The 25480-nt window shown below is 43.8% G+C and overlaps 1 protein-coding gene across 1 annotated transcript in view; it reads right to left on the minus strand.

The window, feature by feature from the left end:
- Window positions 1-25480, minus strand: part of MRPS5 (mitochondrial ribosomal protein S5) — a 116820-nt gene that overhangs the window by 14586 nt on the left and 76754 nt on the right. The window contains exons 6-8 of the mRNA XM_073672537.1: window positions 7106-7196; window positions 4591-4637; window positions 3691-3748 (exon numbers count right to left, since the gene is read on the minus strand). Coding sequence (XP_073528638.1) covers window positions 3691-3748; window positions 4591-4637; window positions 7106-7196 — 196 coding nt within the window. The remainder of the gene's footprint in view (window positions 1-3690; window positions 3749-4590; window positions 4638-7105; window positions 7197-25480) is intronic.

The following is a 25480-nucleotide window of genomic DNA, read 5'->3' on the forward strand; positions in this document are numbered from 1 at the left end:
ATACCAGGATGAGGGATGAGGGGTGCCATACATACCAGGATGAGGGATGAGGGGTGCCATACATACCAGGAAGAGGGATGAGGGGTGCCATACATAACAGGAAGAGGGATGAAGGTTGCCATACATACCAGGAAGAGGGATGAGGGTTGCCATACATAGCAGGATGAGGGATGAGAGGTGCCATATATACCAGGAAGAGGGGTACCATACATACCAGGAAGAGGGATGAGGGGAGCCATACATACCAGGAAGAGGGGGGCCATACATACCAGGATGGGGATGAGGGTTGCCATACATACCAGGGAGAGGGATGAGGGGTGCCATACATACCAGGGAGAGGGATGCCATACATACCAGGGAGAGGGATGAGGGGGGCCATACATACCAGGGAGAGGGATGCCATACATACCAGGAAGAGGGATGAGGGGGGCCATACATACCAGGATGAGGGATGCCATATATACCAGGAAGAGGGGTGCCATACATACCAGGAAGATTGATGAGGGGAGCCATACATACCAGGATGGGGATGAGGGGTGCCATACATACCAGGGAGAGGGATGAGGGGTGCCATACATACCAGGAAGAGGGATGAGGGGTGCCATACATACCAGGAAGGGGGATGAGGGGAGCCATACATACCAAGAAGAGGGATGAGGGGGGCCATACATACCAGGATGAGGGATGAGGGGTGCCATACATACCAGGATGAGGGATGAGGGGGGCAATACATACCAGGAAGAGGGGGGCCATACATACCAGGATGGGGATGAGGGGGGCCATACATACCAGGATGGGGATGAGGGGGGTCATACATACAAGGATGAAGGATGCAATACATACCAGGAAGAGGGATGAAGGGGGCCATGCATACCAGGATGGGCATGAGAGGTGCCATGCATTTTATTTTCTTCCTCTAAAATCTAGGTGCATTTTACGGTCCGGTGCGTCATATAATCCATAAAATACGGTATATGCATGTATTACTTTTGATCTTCACAGGATCTTTCTTTGAACAATTGACCAAATATCTGTTATATATTACAACATCATGGTGCACATCCATTCCCCTTCCTCATTTTTTATTTTATTTTTTTAATTTTAAACATTCTTTCCCCCTCTCTTTCCCTTTTCCCCTATTTTTTGCAATATTGTGTGTTGCTGGGAGTGTGACTGCAAGTATGTGATTTCTATATACAGTGGCTTGCAAAAGTATTAACCCCCTATCCCCCACCCCACCCCACCTTTGGCAGTTTTATTGTATTGCCACCTCACAACTTGGAATTTTATGGGTTTCTTTGAGGGTTTGCATCAGTTCATGTAAAGAACATGTCTACAACTGTGAACATTTGGTTTCTTTTTTTGTGAAGCAGACAAAATAACTGAAAACCTCAGTGCGCATAACTACTCACCCCCCTAAAGTCAGTACTTTGTACAGCCTCCTTTTGCGGCAATTACAGCTGCAAGTCGCTTTGGATAAGTCTCTATGAGCTTTCCACTTCTTGCCAATGAGATTTTTGCCCATTCCTCAAGGCAAAACTGCTCCAGCTCCTTTAAGTTAGATGGTTTCCTCTGGAGAACAGCAATCTTCAAGTCTGACCACAGATTCTCAATTGGCCTGGGCTTTGACTAGGTCACTCCATAAACTTTTTCACGTTTCCCCTTAAACCACTCCAGTGTTGCCTTAGCAGTATGCTTTGGGTCATTGTCTTGTTGGAAGGTGAACCTCTGTCCCAGTCTCAAATCTTTGACAGACTGAAACAGGTTTTGCTCAACAATATCCCTGTATTTTGAACCATCCATGTTCCTCTCCACTCAGACCATTTTCCCTGTCCTTTCTGCCGAAAAACATCCCCACAGCATGATAATGCCACCACCATATTTCACTGTGGGAATGGTGTTCTTTGGGTGATGCACTGTGCTGGTTTGGCAGCGCCACATATAGCATTTACTTTGGTGGCCAAAAAGTTCAATTTTGGTCTCATCTAACCACAGCACCTTCCTCCGTACATTTGGGGAGTCTCCCACCTGTCTTTTGGCAAACTCAAAACAAGACATACACACAAAAATTGTAAATAAAGGCTTTTTTTCGCCCACTCTTCCATAAAAGCCACGTCTATGGAGTGTATGGCTTATTATGGTTGCATGAACAGATACTCCAGTCTCTGCTTGGGAACTCTGCAGCTCCTTCAGGGTCACCATTGGTCTCTGTGCTGTCTCTCTCTGATTAATGCCCTCCTTGCCCCGGGCTGAGAGTTTTGGTGGGTAGCCCTCTCTTGGCAGGTTTGTTGTGGTACCATGTTTTTTCCATTTCAGGATAATGGATTTGATGATGCTGGGGGGCGGGGATCATCAAAGATTGGGATATATATATATATATATATATATATATTTATTTATAACTCAAACCTGACTTGTACTTCTCAACAACTTTGTCCCTGGCTTGTTTGGAGATCTCCTTGGTCTTCAAGGTGTGGTTTGGGTAGTGGTGCCTTTTGCTTATTGGTGTTGCAGCCTCTGTGGCCTTTCAAAAAAGGTGTCTATACTGATAAAACATGTGACACTTAGATTGCACACAGGTGGACTTCATTTCACTAAGCATGTGACTTATGAAGGTAATTGCTTGCACCAGCGATTTTTAGGGGCTTCACAGCAAATGGAGTGAATACATATGCACATGCCAATTTATAGTTATTTGATCCCATAAATTTAAGCCTATATTTTTCTCACTTCACCAACTTAGACTATTTAGCACTGATGCATCACACCCAAAAAAGGATTACAAAAATATTTAAACATAGGTTGTAATGTAACAAAATAGGAAAAAAAACGCAAGCCACTGTATTCGGTCATGTGCTGACTAGATGGGAGCGACCTCGTTCAATGAATGTGTATTGAGCGAGGCTGGACAAAGTCTAGTCTGAATGTGGCCGGAAGCATGCAAATCGCATACTTGCGGTCACAAGACTGCCCGCTCCCAGCACCACGGCAATCCTGACAGTGTGCAGTGCGCGCGATGTGGGGATTCACAAGTCTGCAATCACATAGTGACAGCAGACTTGTAGCCTAAGGTCGGACAACTTCGTTAATACCAAATCACAGGTGTGCAAGGAAAATCACAGCAAAATATTAAAATCTCTGAAAAGTTTAACTAATCCCGGCTATAGAAATAATTACAACGACTTTCTTTTACTGCGTGGATTAGTAGTGGCTAAAAGAGGTTATCTAGGAAAAGAAAAGAAAGTCTCTTTTTATTTAGAAACATCTTGTCTCCTGTCCAGGGACTGTGTCTCATACTCAAGCTCGGCCACATTTACTCCATTGGAGCCCAGCTGCAATACCAGACACCATGGATGAGAGGTTCTGCTTCTAGGTCACACATTCCTAGTTTGTACAGCTCTTGGCATCACGCCACCATCCATGTACAACATGATTTGCCTGGTGGGACTAAGCTACCTGGTATGTATCACCACCACTGGACATTCGGAGAGAGGATCAAGGACACATTTCTGGACACAGGAGCATTTTCTAGAAAACTATTCTAACGTAAAATCTGTCTTGAAATTAAATCATAAGACAACACCTATAACACCCTTTTACTACTGTATATAAGTACTATACGAACACCCTATTAATTGCAGACCGAGGTATAGTCATTGAGGCACAATTTATAGCCATGATTGAGCTTACTTGTGTGGTCGTTGTATCGCTCGATATAATGCAGATACTGGACCGCTCGGTTTTTTGCCTAAAAGGAGGAAAAACAGAATAGATGAAGAGAAAGTTTCCAACAAACTTGTAAAAACAGCAAAATATTCCACAGTAAATGTTTTATAGCAACCACAAAAACACTGCAGCACTTTCTATGTAAGTTAAGTTTTAACTGGATTGCCACAATTTACAATAGTTCCTAGTTTCTGATTAAAGAAACATTGTAATGTAGCTTAGTATAGGACAAAAGCCTATTTTGCCACCTATCAGCCTCCTCTCCTCCTTATACAACAATTCTTCACTTTAAGTTCACTTTGGAGAGATGACTGGGTGAGAGCAGGAGGGACAGATGCACAGAGGCTGCTGCTGTTTCTAGTACATGTTTTATTTCACCCTAGAGCTGGATTCACAGCAACACTGCCCAGTATTGCTGTACGATGTCCTCCATGCTGATGATAGAGAAGAGGAGAGGTGCCCTCCTAATTCTACCTATGTGTTCTCTGTATGGAGACATTATAGCAGCTGCTTCCACAAACCGTGGCGTTCAGAGAAAAATGATAAAGATGGAGCAGATCAGAGGTAGGTGGGTGGACTGCTAATACAGGATACAAGGCACATAATGGTCAAAAATACTGCGTGATTCCTCACACATGATGGCGGTTTCTGAAAAATTACCTAAAAACAGGTACTCTAAAGTTTTCAATACAGTACAACCTGTAAATAGTAGGAGGCTGAAACATATTGGTCTATGGGATGTCGTCTGCTGCAAAAATGGTTATTTTTCATGCAAAAAAAAAAGCCTCACATGGGCTTGATGTGACCCGTAAGCACCTCTACTAGATAAGAGAATGGTGGATAGGAGGCCAGTTAGAAACTTACTTTCCTGAGTGCGATGAGTCGGTCACTTGCTTTTCCCAGAGCAAACCCTGTCAGAGACAAAAAAAATATATCTGTTTTTCGTCTGCTGCTGTGCAGTAGAACACAAGTTAGGGCTGGTTTACATTTTGCAGATTTTGTGAATGGAAAAATCTGCAGCAGATTAAACTAGCAGAAAAGTGAAGGAAATTTCAAAAATCTTTTCTGCGATTTTTAAATTATATTCACTGTGGATTTCACCGGCAAACATGCAGTCTCTTAAACAAAATATGCATGCAACACGCGCTTTTTTGTTGTGCAAAAAATCTGCAATTTTTTTTACCATTTGACATGACAATATATTGCTTTTATGGGATTACTGACTGGATGCATGAGAATATTAAAGCACCACTTCAGTGTTTTTTTATTATTATTATTTCGGCACTGGAGTGGTGCAACTAATATAAGTTCCTTTCCCCTTGTAATATATTTACCAGCTGCTGTCTTCAACTGTTCCCAGCGCCGCTCTGGCCCCGTGGCGCCATCTTGTAACCACAACTTCTGACTGACCGGAAGTCAGAGGTAATAGTCACAAGCTCTTAGTGTAAGTCTATGAGAGCCTCGTTCTGGGCTCATAGACTTATATTAAGAAGTGACTTCCGGCTGCTCAGCAAACACTGAAGCGACCTACAGGCCACAATCTGCAGAAGACCAACCGGAGTGGCGCTGATAAAAGATGAAGACGGGGGCTGGTAAGTACAATACTAGGGACAGGGAACTTAAATTAGTGGCACCACTTCATCTGTTAAATTAAAAAAAAAAAAAAACACTGGAGTGGATACACACAATGTTTTTTGTGCAAATAAGAAGCTGTGCTTTACCAGCAAAAGCTATGAAATTTCAGTAATCTGATGCACACGCTTGTTTTTTTTCATGATTGAAATGGAGCACTGCAGCGTTTTTGAAATCTTCAGCTTGTCAATTTTTCCAGTGTTTTTTTCACCCATAGTAAACAATGAGAAAGTGCAAAAAAATGCTACAAACAGGTTTGGCTGAATTTTTTTGCTGACTTTTTAATGAGCAAAATGAACTTTATTAAACATCTACTTAACACAAATCACACATGTAATCCACACCCCCAAAAAAGAGTCGCAAATACGTAGCAGTATCTGTGTTTTGAATGCAGCATTTTTATTGCCTAGAAAGTAGGTTTCAGCTGCAGATACAAAACGCTGCAAAAACGTGCTGTGTTAACATTGCCTTAAAGGGAATCCGTCAACAGGTTTTTGCTACCCCAATTGAGAGCAGGATGTCACTTACTGGGCTGTGTGTTGTCAATGTTTTATCTGTTGATCTACCACTTTTCTGCCCTCCCACACCACTGATTGGCAACATTCTGTGTATAATGTGCATAGGCAGAAAACTGCCAATCAGTTGTGTGGGCAGGGTTATACAGAGCTCATGAATATGGAGGACGACATGGCAGCAGGGTTATTAGTCCTCTAGTGATAATCTTCTGCTGCTAAACCAGTGATTTTATCAAAACTACAGTAAGCAGCTTAGTAAGGGACACATGGCTGGTATCAGGGTCTCTGTCTCTACATTATCCTGCTCTCAGATTATATGGTAAAAGCCTAGCAACAGATTCCCTTAAGAAAACTGATTAATCTGGAGCAAAGTCCTAAAACCCAAAGGGTTTAATCAAACAAGACATATATAGCAGCAGAAAATCCACAGTAAATCCATACTAACTGGATTCTGCTGCGGTTTTATGGACGGTTTCACATCTTAAGGGTAAGGTCATGCGTAGCTGCTGCGGTTGATGAGTGGAGTCAAAACATAATAGCATGTAGTTTGCAATATGGTAGAAGATTTAGAAGGAAACTGTTTGCAATTCCACTCCACCACCCAAAGAAAAAGCAAACCAAAAAAATACAGCTGTGTTTTTAGATGCTGAATATACAGATTTATCCGTACCTTCAAGCCCTCATAACATTGTTTTCCATTTGAGAAGTGATCTGCTAATGAGGCTAGAAGTGCATTGGGGCAGGATGATTCATTTCAATTGGCTTGGCCTCCAGAGCCATTCCCCTCCTAACGCTGCCCTCCACGATGGCTTTATATAGCGGAAGTAACTGTCAATCAACTATTGGAGGGCGGAGTTGGGTGCAGAATGGAGTGGGAAGAGAATGGGGGGGTACAAACACTTCCGGCCTCATTAGCATATTACTTCAAAATGTTATTTCACAACTGGAAAACAACGCTGATGGGATATATAAAAGGCACAGATTAAACTAGTATTTTCAAAAACAAGCAGCTCAAGGATTTGGTTTGGAGGAGGAGAGATTACGGACATGTTCCCTTTAAAACAGTTGATATACAGTTTACATGCAGTGTTGCCTTCCAAGGACCGTTTTTTTTATATTCTTTATACAGAATTACATTAGAAATTACATTTAATTCTGGGACAACCCTTTTAATTTTAGCATTTTTCCTGGGCAAATAATAAACCCCCAGACGATGCATCAATAGCTCTTACCCGCCGCTCCGTTGCCATTTCCGACCGCCACCAAGGCACTCACAGATCTTTTCCTCCCTTCTTTGGCAGTCATGTTGAACACACTTTTCATCTACAGTGACATAAGAAAGTAGAAGAAGCCATAGGATGTGAGATCCCATCAGTGAATGAGATATACTAAATATAAAGGCAAATCACAAACGCCAGCTTCATCTTTTTACAGGAAAATAGTTTTTAGGAAAATAAATAATCCCTATTGGAAAAGTTATAGGCGACGGTGGGGAGGGGCATATGAAATATATTGATGGAGAGTGAAAGACTCAAGTCGTTACTGCTGTTACAGAATGGAGAGTATAACCCAATGTTCTGAATAACATCTACCTCCATCTCCATGCATATTAACATAATTATGACGAGTACTTAAAGGGGTGGTTTTGTGCCGCTCACTTCTGCATGAGAGGCGAGTGTGGTTGAGGACGTTGCATCACACATACTTGCGAGGATGAATAGGACACTTGCCTAATACCGGCCAATTGTGCACACGCCCCGATAGGTATTTGGGGATGCAATGTCATCTGCACCAATCATGGCCTGATTTGGAAGCGATGGACGCTACACTACCACCTTAACCTAAAGCATTTTCATAGTGAATACAGCACGGTCTCATCGATGCCTTGCTGCATTAGGTTTGAGCTCAAATCAGAACAAGTACGACATCTGTGTGGAGTATGTACGTTTCCTCCGCTCCATCTGACACTCCAAAAACATAATGATTGGGTACATAATGATTAATAACCTGTGTTAATGTGGGGAGGTTTTTTTTTTATTATTGCTCAAGATTATTTATTTAGAATTAAAACGCGATGCAATTTTCTAATATACTAGTAATAATTTTGATCTGACCAGATCTGGGTGCTGCTGTTGGCATACCTGGCAAACAGACAATTTTGGAAGAGAAGCAGCGGCTCAGTAGGCATTTCCTCGGACGTGGAAATGTAGTATTACATGGCAGCCATCCAGAAGAATAGCTATCCAAGTGAGAGAAGCGTGGCTAGAGTCTGCCAGAATGGTAACTGCTCCAACAGAATGCATCTCTTTTCTGGCTAAGTGCGTGGTCCTCAGCTGGGGACCTCCATGTATAATGTCTGCATGCATTATTGGGCATATGGACAACGGTTATTTCCTAATGACACAAGCCCTTTAACAATGAAGCTCCTAGCTTAAGATTGCCAGAACTGGAGCAATTTTTACAGTGAGGGATTCTGAGTGGGAACCCATTATATGATGTCCATACGTTCTAATAGAACAAGGGACAAGAATTAAGGCTATTTCTCTAAAAGATTTCTGAGTCGTTTTTCAATACAACACATGGTGCTCATGCTGTGAGCTGCCTGCGTGGCCTATACGTGCTACAATGACCTGCAGCATTTGAGCTGGCAGCAGCGGATCTTGGTAATTTGTGTGCTCAAGTTCATTCAGCGTAGGAGAACATTCCTCAGACATCAATAAATTACCTGTCACGACTCTGATCTTGGGTATCCCAGGACTTGGGGCTCCTTCTCTGTCCCTAATGCTAGGGGCGCCCTAGCTGTCGCTGTTCCCCAGATTACTTCTAATGGTGAAGACGCCAGGGCCATGTACCTTGCGGAGCTCCTGAATCTACTCTCAGTCTATTTCCTACTCCTACCCAGGGAGGAGGGGAGTAGTAGTGCATGGCAATACACCAACCAGACTAACAAGATAATACGAACAGGGATAAAGGAAAATACCAATCATACAAATATGCTGTCCCAAACAACAGAGGGGAACACCGGAGAGTGAAGGAAGGGAAAAATCAAATGTACGAGAAGAAGAGCATTTGCACACAACCAAAACCAAGCAACATTCTTAGCTTCATTGCTGCATGGTTCAGGAATTGGTGGAGTGTTGTTGTTTGAGGAGGCGTTTGGTGGATTTATCCAATACTGGCACTTCTTGATAGCCAGAGGCCAGTATATATAGGAGAGAGAAGTGGCCAACTCTGAATAGCTGAGAAAATCAGCACAAGTAAGCTTCCAGAAGCGCTCAAATGAAACAGATTATAACCCCTGCACTGCTAGAAGAAACCTGCACCGTTTACTATGAAGGTGAAGTGCTTCTAATCAGTGAAGGAGAAATCAGACGCCACGGTCTTCTGGCTCCTCTCTATCACGGTAAACCCATGACATTACCTCACTGATATCAGCCAAGGTGTGTAAGTGCAGGGATATCTGCACAGGGTGCTTATACTCGACACTGAATAAAATTAGATGTTTTAGAAATTTTGTTTCCATTTTTCCATCTTTTGTATATCACTAAAGGGTTTGTTCGGTCCAAATCGATACATCGACTATGGAGTGAGGCTGCACCCTTTAGTCGGCCACACGCACTGGAGGACTGCATCAGTAGTTGGGGAGCGACCTCGCTCAATACAAGTTTATGAAGTGAGGCCGCGCCCACTGTACAGGCTCTGTGCGGGGGTATGTATAACACATACATACCCTCCGATCCCGGCTCAGAAACCGACGAATCCGCGCAGCGCACAGTGCGTGCTCTGGGGGGATTTAGAAGTCTGCAGTCACACAGAGCGACTGCAGACTTATCAACTTGAATCGGACAACCCCTTTAACTTGTCCATCCATTTATCTTATGATTCCCATAAATCCATAACTTTTCCTTCTTGGTGTTGCAATTTCAATGTTGAAGAGTGTATAAGAAATCAGCTTTATTTAATGAAATCGGACTACCCCTTTATTAGCAGACGGTTCATGCACATATCAAAGCCAAGTGTTATTACTAAGACACAGTGTATACTGAATAGCGTCAGAAACCCTGTTGTGAAATTTGCATTATGGATTTTATTGTGACATAATAAAGGATCACGGTTTTATTCATCTGATTTGGGGCTGGACATCACACTTTTAATCGTTGCTGCATTTCAGTGTCCGCCTGCCATCCATACACCATTAACTGTATTAAATCGGTATCTCCCCACCAGATGGCAGCATGTCCGCACGGAATACTCCTTCTCCATTAAATAAACTTTTAAAATAGGTTTTGTAGAAATACGGCCTCTCAACCTACAAAGGGAAGACTGCAGAAAATCCCATCAGTGCCATAAAACTGATACCATTTTCTTTCCTACTCTTTTTCTCCCCACCGTTCTTGCCGCGCACCTCTTCAAACACGAGCTGAGGAAGACGTCTCGGGAACCGTATACATTTTTGATGTCTTTAATGTTGGCTGGCGGTCACTGGAGTGCACATCTGATTGTGTTTACTGACAGCCATTGGAAAATGTAGAAAGGTCAATACAGATGAACTTGCACCCAGCTGATTTGGCCGTGACCTTTCTTCGCTGCACACTTTAAAGGGATTGAACACATATAATACAGACAAAACGAACTGCAATACAACCCACTAAATTGTCTGCAGACAGACCACCGAGGCAAGATTAATAATAGCAAAAGGGAGACTGTGGAAATGAAATTAACTATTTGTTGTCCTCAAGGGAGCCGTGGATTGCATTTTAGCTGAATTTAGAAGTAGTAAATATAAATTCTAGAGCTTTATTGCAGTACAGTGGCGCCTGCAGTTCCTACGTATATATTAGGCTCCTCGCTACATATTTTAATGGCCGAGCTGCATCACATCATTGTCACGTAGCACTATCATTTTCCATTGGCTTCCCTGACCTAATGTTGCACAATACAATGCTATAGAGACAATCCGTTTTCCTTGACTTACCTTTTTTATTTTTTGGGGGGGGATGGGTTTAGTGTAGCAGGGTAATCAATCGACATCAATAAGGTCGCAATTCAATTTTTTTTTTTTTTTTTTTTAAGGAAATTATGTATTTGCCCAATTGAGCCTTAAAGCAAAGTCACCTACACTGATGAGCAAAAGGGTAACCATGTTTGGAACTTTTGACTTTCAGGCTCCATATCTCACCATTCACTACAGCTTCCAACGTGAGACTTCCATCATTTCACAGACAATCATCTTGGCTATCTCATACATAAATTTGACTTGCAACTATTTAGTTATGCAGATTTTTGTCATGCCCACTGCATTGTTACTGTTTTGCTTCTGGTGGTGAAAAAATCTTTTTCTTCCTGTAGACTACAAATTACAACTTCTTCTCACTTTCCCAGCGTATTATTAGGTTGATTCTGAAGTGAAAGGTCACTGGTTCGAATCGAAGAGCAGGATTAAAGATGATTTCCCAAGAAAAGAGAAACAGCATCATTGGTGTATTTTGCACTAGTTTAAAGGGGTTCTCCTAATTTAACAACCACAGGATAGGTTAGAAGTTGCGGATCGCTGAAAATCCCACTGCTCACACTCCCACTGGTTCTGAGAACAAGGCTCTGAAGTGCCCACTTTGAATAGAGCAGTGGCTGCACATGCATGGGCGTCTAACTTTTCATGGGGCACTCTAGAGACCAAGATCAGTGCGGGTGCTAGCACTGGGATCCCCAGCAATCAGCAAGTGAATAGGTAATAAGCTGGGACAATCAGTAAAAAGCAGTACTCTCACCATTAGCTATCATTGGTAACTAGAAGGAATATAAAGCGCACATAGGGTCTTATCCGAGATAAAAGGAATATTCATGGGAGATCATTCAAATTCACTCACTTATTAGGTTTGTGTGAGACACAACCACTAAACTTAGCATTGGCGGCTGCTGCAAACCCCGAAGCAATGATCCTTTTGTTAGGTGAAGTGAATGGGGCATCAGACTGCGCTGCTCGCCTGTCAGAATAATGTACCAGAAGAGTCCAAGTCGATGTAATGGTGAAATAGACTTTATTTCTACGCGTTTCGTGGTGATCACACCACTTCCTCAGGACAGTCATTAGCTATCCATAGAATCGATGATAAATGCCCGATCACTGACATGCAAGGTCTACAGTCCTCTGCTTCACCTCACTGCAGCATAGAGAGGTTTGAGCAGAGCAGTGGATAAACATGTAAGCTGCCGCTCTGTGAAAGCCCCTGGACAGGACATTGGATGCTGTATGTAAAGTCCTTTTCAGCATCTGCAACATCATAACTTTTTTGCAGATGTTGACCTTGACCTGGACAGAGCCCTGAACTCAACTGCAAATATTTCAAGAACCTTTCAGTTACCAACCTTACTAAAACTATGGTGGCTCAATCTGTCTGTGATTACATGAAGACACCGAAGGATTTGCACAAGCAACATCCACAAAAGATCTGTGGTTAGTTCTCCAAGATGTTTGGAACAACCTCCCTGGTGCATTGCTTCAAAAACTCTGTGAAGGCGTACCTTGAACAATTGATGCTGTTCTGAAGGCAAAAGGAGGTCACTAGCGATGAGCGAGTATGTTCTGTTAACCCTTTCGGTGAGCATGCTCGGGTGCTCACCGAGTATCTTCAGCGTGCTCGGGTGTGCATGATTTGCGACTGTTTGACAGCTTTAATACATGTGAGGAATGCCTGTGTGTTAGGCATTCCTCACATGTATTAAAGCTGTCAAACAGTCACAAATTATGCACACAGTGCGACTAAAACATATCACTCGAGCACGCTGAAGATACTTGGGAAACACCCGAGCATGCCCGTAAATCTCGAGTAACAAGCATGCTCGCTCATCACTAGAGGTCACTTCAAACATTGATTTGATTTAGATTTTTCTTATATATATTCACTTTGAATTTTTCCTAATTGACACAAATAAAATATTAACATTTCTATTTTTGAAACCATTTTTACTCTGCAGCATTTTTCCACAATTTACTGCACAAGCCTTTTTATTAAAATTTGCCTCAGTGGGTTGGCATGTACTCACATATTCCCTAAACTGGATATGTGTATGTACGACATTCATATCTGCACTGTATTAATATTCTATTTGCATTCTTCTTGTTTTATACAGAAAGCTCGGTTTATGAAGACTTTCAGCCTGGTCTGTAGATTTATTGGGCTTGCCATATTGCTGTATATATCGGCGGCGTTGTTGCCGCTATACATAGCAATCTTTTCTCGTCACTTACAGTTTAAATGCCCTGGATAATGAGATTTAATAATTGAAAAAACTGCTGACAAGCACTCCCAGGAAAGAGTTGAAGACTTCTTGGTAAATGTGATCTATTGGTCACTGCCTTGGACCATATACTCTGTAGGTGAAAATTAATGTTCTAGAACACGTCAGATGGTAGGAATTCTCTATGGTATATCTTTCATTATGTCGTTATCGGTTAGAATGGGTTGGAAAGCTATGCAGCTGTATAGCGCTAATATGTGCATGTGATATACATCATAAAAATGGACAGCAATTCTTCATGCAGCAAAATAAGATCTGCATCAGATTAATAGGATTTTGCCCAATATACTTTGCTGATGTAAGCATTTGCCTGTGAGCATCGGCCATGTACCTACGGCTGAGCTACAAGGGAGCAACTTACAATGGTTTAGAAGGAAAGAGCAATCATCCCAGGGATGCCTACTTGGGGAATTTTATGATTGAGTGGTATCTGACCAGCATAATGTAGGAAATGAGATCCTGATTCCAATGATGTATCACTTGCAGCAGTTTTGACAGAGTTTTTAAATGTAACACGTAGCAGAGCTGAGAAAGCTAACCCCGCCCACACCACAGCTTTCTGTGTACATTGTCTATTGACAATAAGCTGCTCATCAGAGGAGGGGGCGAGGTCAGAGCACTTAACACCAGGGAGCTAGCCTGGGCAGTGATAATCTCCTGGTGATAAAACAATCATTGTATGGAAACAACATCACACAGCCTAAAAAGTGACACGGCCCTGAAATGTCTCAGCCTCTATCTCATGCTGTTCTCAGAATACATAGCAAAAATCTGCTAACAGATTTCTTTTAAATTGCAATATTTGCTCCAGGAACACTTTAAAATATTGTAATCATAACTCTGGAGAATTAGTGAGAACTTAAACTCCCAAATGTCAACCCAAAATAAAATAAAGAAAATACAGGTATAGCAAACCCTTAAAGGGGTTGTCCCACGAACAAATTACATTTTAATTAATAGATCTTGGAATAATAAGTTCCACAATTTAATGTGTTAAAAAATGTCCCTGGGCTGTCTAGGAGGGGAAAGATGGCAACGGACGCCTGAATGGACATCCATTGCGTAGGATTTCGCCACATAAATACCACCGTCAGAGACTGACAGAAGCACTGAAGTAATAAAACAGCAGAGATCAGAGAGAGATCGCTCCAGTTGCAGAAGTGAGAGATAGGAGCTGGCTGTATAACACAGCTATAAACTGTCCTGTATAGTGTGACCTCGGCTCCTGGATCTGCTCAGTGATGGGTATGTGATGAGCGAGCATGCTCGTTACTCGAGATTTACGAGCATGCTCGGGTGTTTTCCCGAGTATTTTCAGCGGTGTTCGGTTTTCGTCACTCAGTGATCATAACTTGCGACTGTTTGACAGCTTTAATACATGTGAGGAATGATGTGTCTTAGGCATTCCTCACATGTATTAAAGCTGTCAGTCGCAAATCATGAGCACTGAGTTAGGAAAACATAACACAGAGCACCGCTGAAAATACTCCGCGAGCACCCCAGCATGCTCGCCGAAAGGGTTAACAGAACATATTCGCTCATCACTATGATGGATATATACGTCATGGGGAATTGAGGGCTCAATTTTCACTATGCACCAATGGGTCCAGTACATCCGGCACCTCATCAGGAGCATGCCCAGGCGTTGTAGGGAGGTCATACAGTCACGCGGAGGCCACACACACTTCTGAGCATCATTTCCTTGTCTTGAGGCATTTCCACTGAAGTTGGATCAGCCTGTAATTTGATTTTCCACTTTGTTTTTGAGTATCATTCCAAATCCAGACCTTCATGGGATATTAATTTTGATTTATATTGATCATTTTTATGTTTTATTGTTTTCAACGCATTTCACTATGTAATGAATAAAGATTTGCAACTGGAATATGTCATTCAGCGATATCTAGGATGTGGTATTTTAGTGTTCCCTTTATTTTTTTGAGCAGTGTACTATATTCCCATCATAGAATAAAAACAACAGGTGCTCGCCTCCTGCACCAGCACCGTTCCAGCGAGGTTATGCCATGTCTCCAAGGATATCGTTATATCACGTGAGCCATGCAGCCAATCAGCGGCTGCCATCACCACCCACACTTCCCGCAAAAGAACCTAGTATGTCTAACGGTAGTGAGAGCACTGATTTGCAGCAAAGCTCAGATGGCATAACAATGTCACACGACCCCTGGGAGACCAAGCGCCAAAATCGCTGGAATGGTGCCGATGAGGGGGAGGAGGATCAGTTTTCTTATTTTACGATAGGGAATATAATATTTAAGAAGGGATTGTCTTAGTAGTGGACTACCCCTTTAAACATAACTACATAAATTTGTTATTGTCTTATTAATACATCTTTTTTACTGAAAACTGAATGTCGTAAAGTTGAAATACAATAAACAATTGCTGTTTATTTTCCCCAATTTCACTCCAGAAAACCTTTTCTTTTCCAATACATTCTATAGTTAATTACAGAAAATAAAAAAGTGCTGCACTCAATAGTCACTTTGGAAACTAAGGCATTTGATGGGTTCCAACAGCCCATGTGTGCAAAAGCAGGGTGCCAATGGGTTACCATAAGAGCGCAGTCAGATGGCATATAAATCGGAATAAAATCGTACTGCAATTCACGGCTTGGCAGGCGGCTCTCCCGACCTGGGCGAGACAGTATATAGAAATACATGAAGCTGTCGTGCTCGAGTCGGAACAGCCGCTGGTCAGTCCGAGAACTGCATTTCATATCATTCTTACTTATATGACCGTCTGTGTCCCAACAGCTGGGGTACTTACAGGGGGACTCAGGCCTACGACCGGATTACCGAATAAGATACCAGTCATTATAACCACGCTCAAAAAGTCTTCAGGGACTGTCTATTACTGGCTGCAGATTGACTTAAAGGAGTTGTCCACCTTTGGGGATTTTTTTTTTCCTTAAAGGGAACCTGTCACCAGAAAAAAAAGCTATTAACCAGCAGATATGGGCTTAATCTGCAGGTTAATAGCATTACTAACCTGCCCAGCATCTGCGCTTACCCTAACGCACCGGGGAGAAAATTAACTTTATTCCCCCCCGCAGCATTCGGTTTCAGTCATGGGGGCGGTGCCGGCACAGGTTTAGTCACCGCTCTGAGAATACAGAGTGGCGTCAGTAACTGTGCCCCTGGCTGACAGCCAACCCTAATGCAGAGCAAGTGTCAGTCAGTGCGGGGGGCGCAGTTACAGAGCGGTAACTGAACCAGCGCCGCCCCCGTGACTGAAACCAAATGCTGCCAGGGGGGATAAAGTTCATTTTCTCCCTGCAGCGTTCAGCAAAGTGCAGGAGCCGGACAGGTTAATAATGCTATTAACCTGCAGATTAACCGCATATCTCCAGGTTAATAGCGTTTTTGCTGGTGACAGTTTCCTTTAAATGCATTTTTGCAATTGGGTTTCATAAAGAAACGTTGCCCCGTTTTGTTTCTACAGGCTCTTTGTTTCCCTGCACACTAAACTTTACACTGTGTTCCAAATTATTATGCAAATAATATTTTCTCAGATTTTCCCAAATTACCTATATGAATTGCAGTCATTGTAATTTTCCAGTCAAATAACTATTAGAGTACAATTGAAAGGTTTTTGTACAAACTGCCTATGATAACAGTATATTTTTTAAAAAATAAAAAACTCAAACTGCACTCAAAATGCATGTTCCAAATTATTATGCACAGCAGAGTTTTCAACCTTTTCATTTTAATAAAGAACAAAAAAAATGGTCATTTTTGAAATTATAAGCATTAGCAGGTTATTACAAACTGAAATCAAACAGTTTTCAACTCAAAACTTTATTCTAGGTGATGTTACATTTGCACATAGAACCCCTTGTTTCGAAAGGAGCTTCTGAACTCTCTCGTCCATTGAATTTGTCAGGTTTTGGATGGTTTCGGCTTCAATTGTTTTGAATGAGGACAGAATACCCTCCCAGAGCTGTTGCTTAGATGTGAACTGCCTCCCGCCATCATAGACACTCCCTTTGATGATGCTCCAGAGGTTCTCAATGGGGTTGAGGTCAGGGGAGCATGGGGGCTACACCATAAGTTTGTCCCCTTTTATGCCCATAGCAGCCAGAGATGCAGATGTGTTATGTGCAGCATGAGACGGGGCATTATCATGCATGAAAATGATCTTGCTGCGGAATGCACGGTTCTTCTTCTTGAACCATGGCAGGAAGTGCTGTTTGAGAAACTCAACATACATTATGGAGTTCATCTTTACCCCTTCAGGGATCCTAAAGGGGCCGACAATCTCTCTCCCCATGATTCCAGCCCAAAACATTACTCCACCTCCTCCTTGTTGTAGCCGTAGCCGTGTTTGCATGGGGTGTCCATCAACCAGCCATCCTCCACTCCATCCATCTGGACCATCGAGCGTTGCACGGCACTCATCGGTGAACAAAACAGTTTTGAAGTCAGTCTTCATGTATTGTTAGGCCCAATGGAGCCGTTTCTGCTTGTGTGCAGTGGATAGAGGAGGTCGACAGGATGGCTTACGCACAGCGGCAAACCTCTGAGGGACTCTGCATCTTGTTGTTCGGGGGACGTTGGAGGCACCAGCAGCTTCAAAAACTTGTCTGCTGCTATGACAAGGCTTTTTTGCCGCTGCTCTTTTAACCTGATGTAATTGCCTGTAGGAAAGAGTCCTCAATTTTCCCTTATCAGCACGCACAAAAGTGTACTGTGAATCAGCTACATACTTCTTGATTGTGCGATGATCAGGATGAAGTGTCTTGGCAATGTTGATTGTAGTCATGCCTTGACCTAAACACTCCACAATTTGTTGCTTCTCAGCAGCCGACACATCCTTTTTCTCTCCCATTTTGGCAGAAAATGTAGGCTGCTTAATAATGTGGGACAGCCTTCTTAAGAAGTCTTGCCTTTCATTGGACACACCTGCCAAACTAATTAGCACAGGTGTCTGCAATTGCTTACAGTGATATAAAGAGCCCTGACACACATCACCATCAATGAGTTTAACTGACAAACAAATTCTTCCCTTATCACTCCTAAACACTTTTTGCATAATAATTTGGAACACAGTGTAATGTGTTCTCTAGTCATAAATCAGTTGAGAGGAGATAAAAGAATTACAAACCCTCCTGCCACACTGTCAGAATGAGCTCACTGATGGATTCTCAGTTAACTCATTCCGCAGCCAGAAACAGACAGTACAATACAGAGAGCAAATGGAGATTTTTTTTTTTTTTTTTTTTAACAAAATCCAATTGTAAAAATGTTTACTCCAAAATACATATATTTAAGTAAAAAAAAAATTCCCGAAAGGCAAACAACCCCTTTAAATAGGAATCTGTCAGTGAGCCTGTTCTGAGGGAGAGTTTATAACTCTTATATGTCTTGTATGGAGCTCCTCTTAGCTGATAAATGACCACAAAGTTCAGGCCAACTGTCATGGTGGTAAACCTCAGTCAGGAGCTTGATAAAGGAGTTAGGGTATGTGCACACATTGAGTATTTGCAGCTAATTTTTCTGCACCAAAAAACAGACTGGGCAGGAAAAATGCTGATTAGCAGACGTTTTGGGATCTCGGTGGGATTTCGGACAGCAATGCACGGACTGGCTGCGGGTCTGCCGACAGGAGCATGACAGCGTCATATAATTCTACGAGGCTGTCGCACCTGGGTTGGGAGACCCCCAGCCAGTCCGTGCATTGCGGTTCATGATCAACCCCAGATGCATAAAAAATGTGTTATTTTAGGGCTAATGCAGACGTCCATGCATTTTTGATTGCGTTTCCTCCCCAATCATTTGAATAGGTGAAAAATGCTGCAAAAACGATGAATGAATTGACGTGCAGAGAATTCAAAAGAGCTTTGATAGCTCAAATCCGCCAGGAAAAAATAAAGTAGCATGTGCATAAGATTTCAGCAATCTCATTCATTTTGCTGGTACTGTAAATTCCAGCATTTTTTAAACCCTTGAAAAATGAGTGAAAATAAAAAACCTGCCACGTGTGAACAAGCCTTTACAAACTCTTCTGGCAGAACAAGCTCACTGTAAGATTATTAGTTAATCTTGTTCTGCAGGCAGCAATAGACTGCACACACAATGCCAACCAAAAGGCAAACAGTGCAAAACTTTTATTAAAACCCAATAGCAACAATTCATTTTAACCCAAAATATATACATTTAATAAAAAAAATGCCTCCAACTGGTGTCCATATCCTTTAAAAAAGCACAAAAAATCCTTCTTGTTGAAGAGTTAAAAAAATGAAAAGCCCACACGGGTAAGCCTTATTGCTGTGGGTGGCATGTTACAAAGACTGTACCTATCAACTACTAGGAAACATACAGTATAAAGAATAACCACTTGAGAGCTGCATGAAGGAAACAAGATTTCCACAATCTTACAAAAGGAAACATACAAAGCTACAGCCTGCAGGAGAGGAATAAAGCTACTGCCTGCAGGAGAGGAATAAAGCTACTGCCTGCAGGAGAGGAATAAAGCTACAGCCTGATGACGAACGTTCCTGCAGTTCTTCTACAATAGTCTGCAGCTTAACCTTTGTCCAATATGCCATTCTGTGTGCCTAGGAGTAAGAGCTCTACCCATGTCTTTCCCCAATGTCTCCATAATACACAATATGGAAAAGGATTAAGGATCCAAGGAGCAACTGCAGCAAGAACATCTCCTCTACATATTCAATGTGCAGGTATAACGTGAACAGAGATCGTAGATCTCTCTGATGGGTACAAGAACTGAGAGAACACGCTGTTCCTGGTCTGCACGTCGCGACCAATTGCCACTCAGAAGAAACAGCTCGGCAGCATAAAGCCGCCTTCACACACTGCATATTTGTTGCAGAATTCCAGAATCCGTACTGAAACTCTACAACACTGTACGGTGTAAGTGAATGGGATATAACAAACATGATTCACTTAGGGAAAAGAGAATGTGCCATAGATTGTAGAAATTAAAAAGGTGCACAAGTTCACCATCTCATAAATGAACCAAATTTGACTCAACACCCCTACCCCTGGGATGTGGTTAAAGGGGTTGCTCACAATTACAATAAATCATCTATAGATAGTATATGCGATAAGTCTCCGATTGCTTTGGGTCCCAACTGTACAGCGCTCAACTATTTCTTCCAGTCCCATAGACTTTAAATGGACTTTGTCAGGTCATATAATGTTATTCACCTGAAAATATATAGGGTGAATTTGCAGACTAATATCGTTATGCAGGTGTCCAGTCACTATACTGAAAGTGTGGCACCAGGGAAAAAAATTTACTTTTTTTTCCTCCCGTGAGCCGCCGGCTTTCAGTCATGCAGGCACGTCTGGAGCAACTACAGTTACTGATCACAGCGCAGAGTGGCGGCTGTAAGCACTGACTGTGAGCTCGATCTCTACTGATGCACTGCTAAGCTGACTGTTCATTAGTGCTTACAGCCGAAGCTCATACATCTATAATATAAGGCGGGATGCGTGTCTCTGTGTGAAGCCTCGATAGACTGCGCATGCGTGACTCGCAGTCTGGCTCCAGACAGAAGCAGGCATCCAGCCGTTACAGGTAAGAGGAGTATATGGCGCCGGAGATTGCAGTATGCGTAGACACTGAACGAATACCGCGATCTCCGGCGCCATACTTACATATTTACCTGACCGGGAGGAGCGTTGCCGCGGCGCCTCTCTTCGCTGGAGACCAGGGGCGGAATGAAGGCGTCTGACCGGCGAGTGCGCATTGCAATATCCGGCGCCATTTTACTGAAGACACATTTACAGTGTGTCTTCAGCAAAATGGCGCCGGACAACGCGGTGCTCCGGCGCCGCACTCCTCCCCCGGCCTCCTGCAGAAGAGGACACAGCAGCGCTGGAGTACAGAGAAGAAAGGTGAGTATAACGGTTTATTTTTTTTTGTATGTGTGTACAGTGTGAAAGGGATGAGGGGGCCACACAACAGGATTGTGGGGTGAGGGGACCATGCATATATCAGGATTGGGGGGTGAGGGGTACCACACATACCAGGATTGGGGGTGAGGGGTACCACGCATACCAGGATTGGGGGGTGAGGGGTACCACGCATACCAGGATTGGGGGTGAGGGGTACCACGCATACCAGAATTGGGGGGCGAGGAGTATCGCACATACCAGGATTGGAGTGGTGAGGGGTGCCGCGCATACCAGGATTGGGCGGTGAGGGGTGCCATGCATACCAGGATTGGGGGGTGAGGGGTGCCACGCATAACAGGATTGGGGGTGAGGGGTGCCACGCATACCAGGATGAAGGGTGAGGGGTGCCACGCATACCAGGATGAAGGGTGAGAGGTGCCACGCATACCGGGATTGGGGATGAGGGGTGCCACGCATACCGGGATTGGGGATGAGGGGTGCCACGCATACCGGGATTGGGGATGAGGGGTGCCACGCATACCGGGATTGGGGATGAGGGGTGCCACGCATACCGGAATTGGGGATGAGGGGTGCCACGCATACCGGGATTGGGGATGAGGGGTGCCACGCATACCGGGATTGGGGATGAGGGGTGTCACACATGCCGGGATTGGGGATGAGGGGTGTCACACATGCCGGGATTGGGGATGAGGGGTGCCACGCATGCCGGGATTGGGGATGAGGGGAGCCACGCATACCGGTATTGGGGATGAGGGGTACCACGCATGCCGTGATTGGGGATGAGGGGTGCCACGCATGCCGGGATTGGGGATGAGGGATGGAGTGCCATGCATACCGGGATGAGGGATGGGGTATCATGCATACCAGGATGAGGGATACCATACACACTAGGATAGTGATGAGGAGTGCCATACATACCAGAATAGGGATGAGGGGTGCCACGCATACTGGGATGAGGGGTGCCAAGCATAACGGGATTGGGGGTGAGGGGTGCCACGCATACTGGGAATGGGGGTGAGGGGTGCCACGCATACCGGGATTGGGGATGAGGGGTGCCACGCATACCGGGATTGGGGATGAGGGATGGGGTGCCATGCATACCAGGATGAGGGATACCATACACACTAGGATAGTGATGAGGAGTGCCATACATACCAGAATAGGGATGAGGGGGTGCCACGCATACTGGGATGAGGGGTGCCAAGCATAACGGGATTGGGGGTGAGGGGTGCCACGCTTACCGGGATTGGGGGTGAGGGGTGCCACGCATACCGGGATTGGGGATGAGGGGTGCCACGCATACCGGGATTGGGAATGAGGGATGGGGTGCCATGCATACCAGGATGAGGGATACCATACACACCAGGATAGGGATGAGTGATAGGGTACCATGCATGCCAGGATGTGGGATACCATACACACCAGGATAAGGATGAGGGGTGCCACGCATACCGGGATTATGGGTGCCAGGCATACCGGGATGAGGGGTGCCAAGCATACCGGGATTGGGGGTGAGGGGTGCCACGCATACCGGGATTGGGGGTGAGGGATAGGGTGCCATGCATACCAGGATGAGGGATACCATACACACCAGGATAGGGATGAGGGGTGCCACGCATACCAGGATTGGGGGTGAGGGGTGCCACGCATACCACGATTGGGGGTGAGGGGTGCCAGGCATACCAGGATTGGGGGTGAGGGGTGCCACGCATACCAGGATTGGGGGTGAGGGGTGCCACCCATACCAGGATTGGGGGTGAGGGGTGCCACACATACCAGGATTGGATGGTGGGGACAGGATGGGAGCAGCACAAATACAAGGAGGGGGGCAGCACATACCAGCATGGGAGACCACATACCAATAAAAATGCTTGCCACCCGGGCGTAGAACGGGTTCAATAGCTAGTACATATATACAGGTGCATCTCACTAAAGTAGAATATCATCAAAAAGTTAATTTATTTGAGTTCTTCAATACAAAAAGTGAAACTCATATTATATAGAGTCATTACAAACAGAGTGATCTATTTCAAGTGTTTATTTCTATTAATGTTGATGATTATGGCTTACAGCCAATGAATACACAAAAGTCACTATCTCAGTAAATTAGAATACTTTATAACAACAGCTTGAAAACTGTTTTTAACATACGAAATGTTGGCCTACTGAAATGTATGTTCAGTAAATGCACTCAATACTTGGTCGGGGCTCCTTTTGCATCAATTACTGCATCAATGCGGCGTGGCAAGGAGGCGATCAGCCTGTGGCACTGCTGAGCTGTTATGGAAGCCCAGGTTGCTTTGATAGCAGCCTTCAGCTCGTCTGCATTGTTGGGTCTGGTGTCTCTCATCTTCCTCTTGACATTACCCCATAGATTCTCTATGGGGTTAAGGTCAGGCAAGTTTGCTGGCCAATCAAGCACAGTGATACTGTTGTTTGTAAACCAGGTATTGGTACTTTTGGCAGTGTGGACAGGTGCCAAGTCCTGCTGGAGAATGAAATTTCCATCTCCAAAAAAGCTTGTCGGCAGAGGGAAGCATGAAGTGCTCTAAAATTTCCTGGTAGACGGCTGCGCTGACTTTGGTCTTGATAAAACACAGTGGACCTACACCAGCAGATGACATGGCTCCCCAAACCATCACTGATGGTGGAAACTTCACACTGGACCTCAAGCAGATTGGATTGTGGCAGCTCCACTCTTCCTCCAAACTCTGGGACCTTGATTTCCAAATGAAAATTGGAACTCTGGGACCTTGTGGAGTGTGTCAATGACTGCCTTCTGGACATCTGTCAAGCCAGCAGTCTTCCCCATGATTGTGGAGCCTACTGAAACAGACTAAGGGACCTTTTATAAACGCTTAGGAAGCCTTTGCAGGTGTTTTTTGTTAATTATTGTAATTTACTGAGATAGTGACTTTTGCGTTTTCATTGGCTGTAAGCCATAATCATCAACATTAACAGAAATAAACACTTGAAATAGATACCTCTGTTTGTAATGACTCTATATAATATATGGGTTTCACTTTTTGTATTGAATAACTGAAATAAAGTAATTTTTTGATGATATTCCAATTTAGTGAGATGCACATGCATATTTATATGTGTGTGTGTAATATATATATAGTGCTGTTTTTCTAATTCACTTGCGATAATGTAGAGATCTTTATGCTCCTAAAACTAGCATATGTAATCTTTCTGGTTAACCAATAAAGATGTCACAAATCTAAAATTACAACAGAAGAGAATAAGAGTGAAAAAAAAAAGATACCACATACAAGTCGGTAAATGTCTTGCTTTCATAAACATTCAACTAACCGGATTTGCCCATATTGAAACACAGGAATAAATGCGCAGTACAACACGTTCTCCACTTCAGAACCATCTATTTTCATCAACTTGAAAACAGAATGAACATGCACTTAAAGTGGGAGTCGCCCCTGCAGTTTTTCACTTGCTGAATACATCAGCACCCTTCAATTTGAAATGCTAAGAAATATAAAAACAAAATATGGAACAAAGAAAAAAAAAAGAAAAAGAAAAAAAGAAAACATTTTCCTTTTGTACTACAACAGGGGCGAAGAGAAAAACAAAACATCTCTCCATCTCTTCTGTTTTTGCAAGAAGATAAGTACAGTAAGCCCTGAACACACTAATTTCTGATAATTTGGCTTTGAGATTTATGAATTATATGGCTCTGAGTTTTTCAGAGTCATAAAGTGTCAGGGGCGGACATATAGCCAGTGCAGCTGCACTGAGGCCCAGAGGTGGAGGGGGTCCCTTGCAGGGCGGTAATAATGAGGGCAACCTGGCCTGTTGCTTGGAGCCCGAGGTTCTGGAGGGCCCATGGCCAGATTTCCCTCATAATAAGCGATGTGCTGGGCAGGGAGGCATCCTGCAGCTCTGCTGCCTACAGGAGTGGATGGCAGCAGAGCCGCAGGAATCCGTCCTCTGCTTCTTGCCTGCCTGGAGCTTTCTCCATTACACAGGTGCACGCGGCTTCATGACGTCATAACGCCACACGCCTGTGTCATTTAGAAAGTTACAGACTAAGAAAAAAGAAGCAGCGATGTCGCGGGTGAACAGACGAGAGGCGTGTGTGTTTTTTCCCCAATACACTGGGGAGAGGACAATGATGGGATATTGGGAAGAGAACAATGAGGGGGGTGGGGGAGAGGACAATGTGAGGGGTGGGGGAGAGGACAATGAGGGATGTGGGGGATTGGGATGGGAGTAAGGGGGACTTATAATGGACTTATGAACAGTCCGACTATGCTTGTACTGTAAAACCTTGCATATTTTCCGTAACAAAAACACAGCGTGTGCACATAGCCTTCAGTTAATTGGGGAGAGTCACAGAGACTAAATAATTTATATTTATTGGGCGGCTGAGATTATAGTTAGTTAATA

The sequence above is a fragment of the Phyllobates terribilis genome, unplaced genomic scaffold (assembly GCF_046119375.1).
Source record: "Phyllobates terribilis strain yellow unplaced genomic scaffold, ASM4611937v1 Scaffold_3__8_contigs__length_932513732, whole genome shotgun sequence".
NCBI lineage: Eukaryota > Metazoa > Chordata > Amphibia > Anura > Dendrobatidae > Phyllobates > Phyllobates terribilis.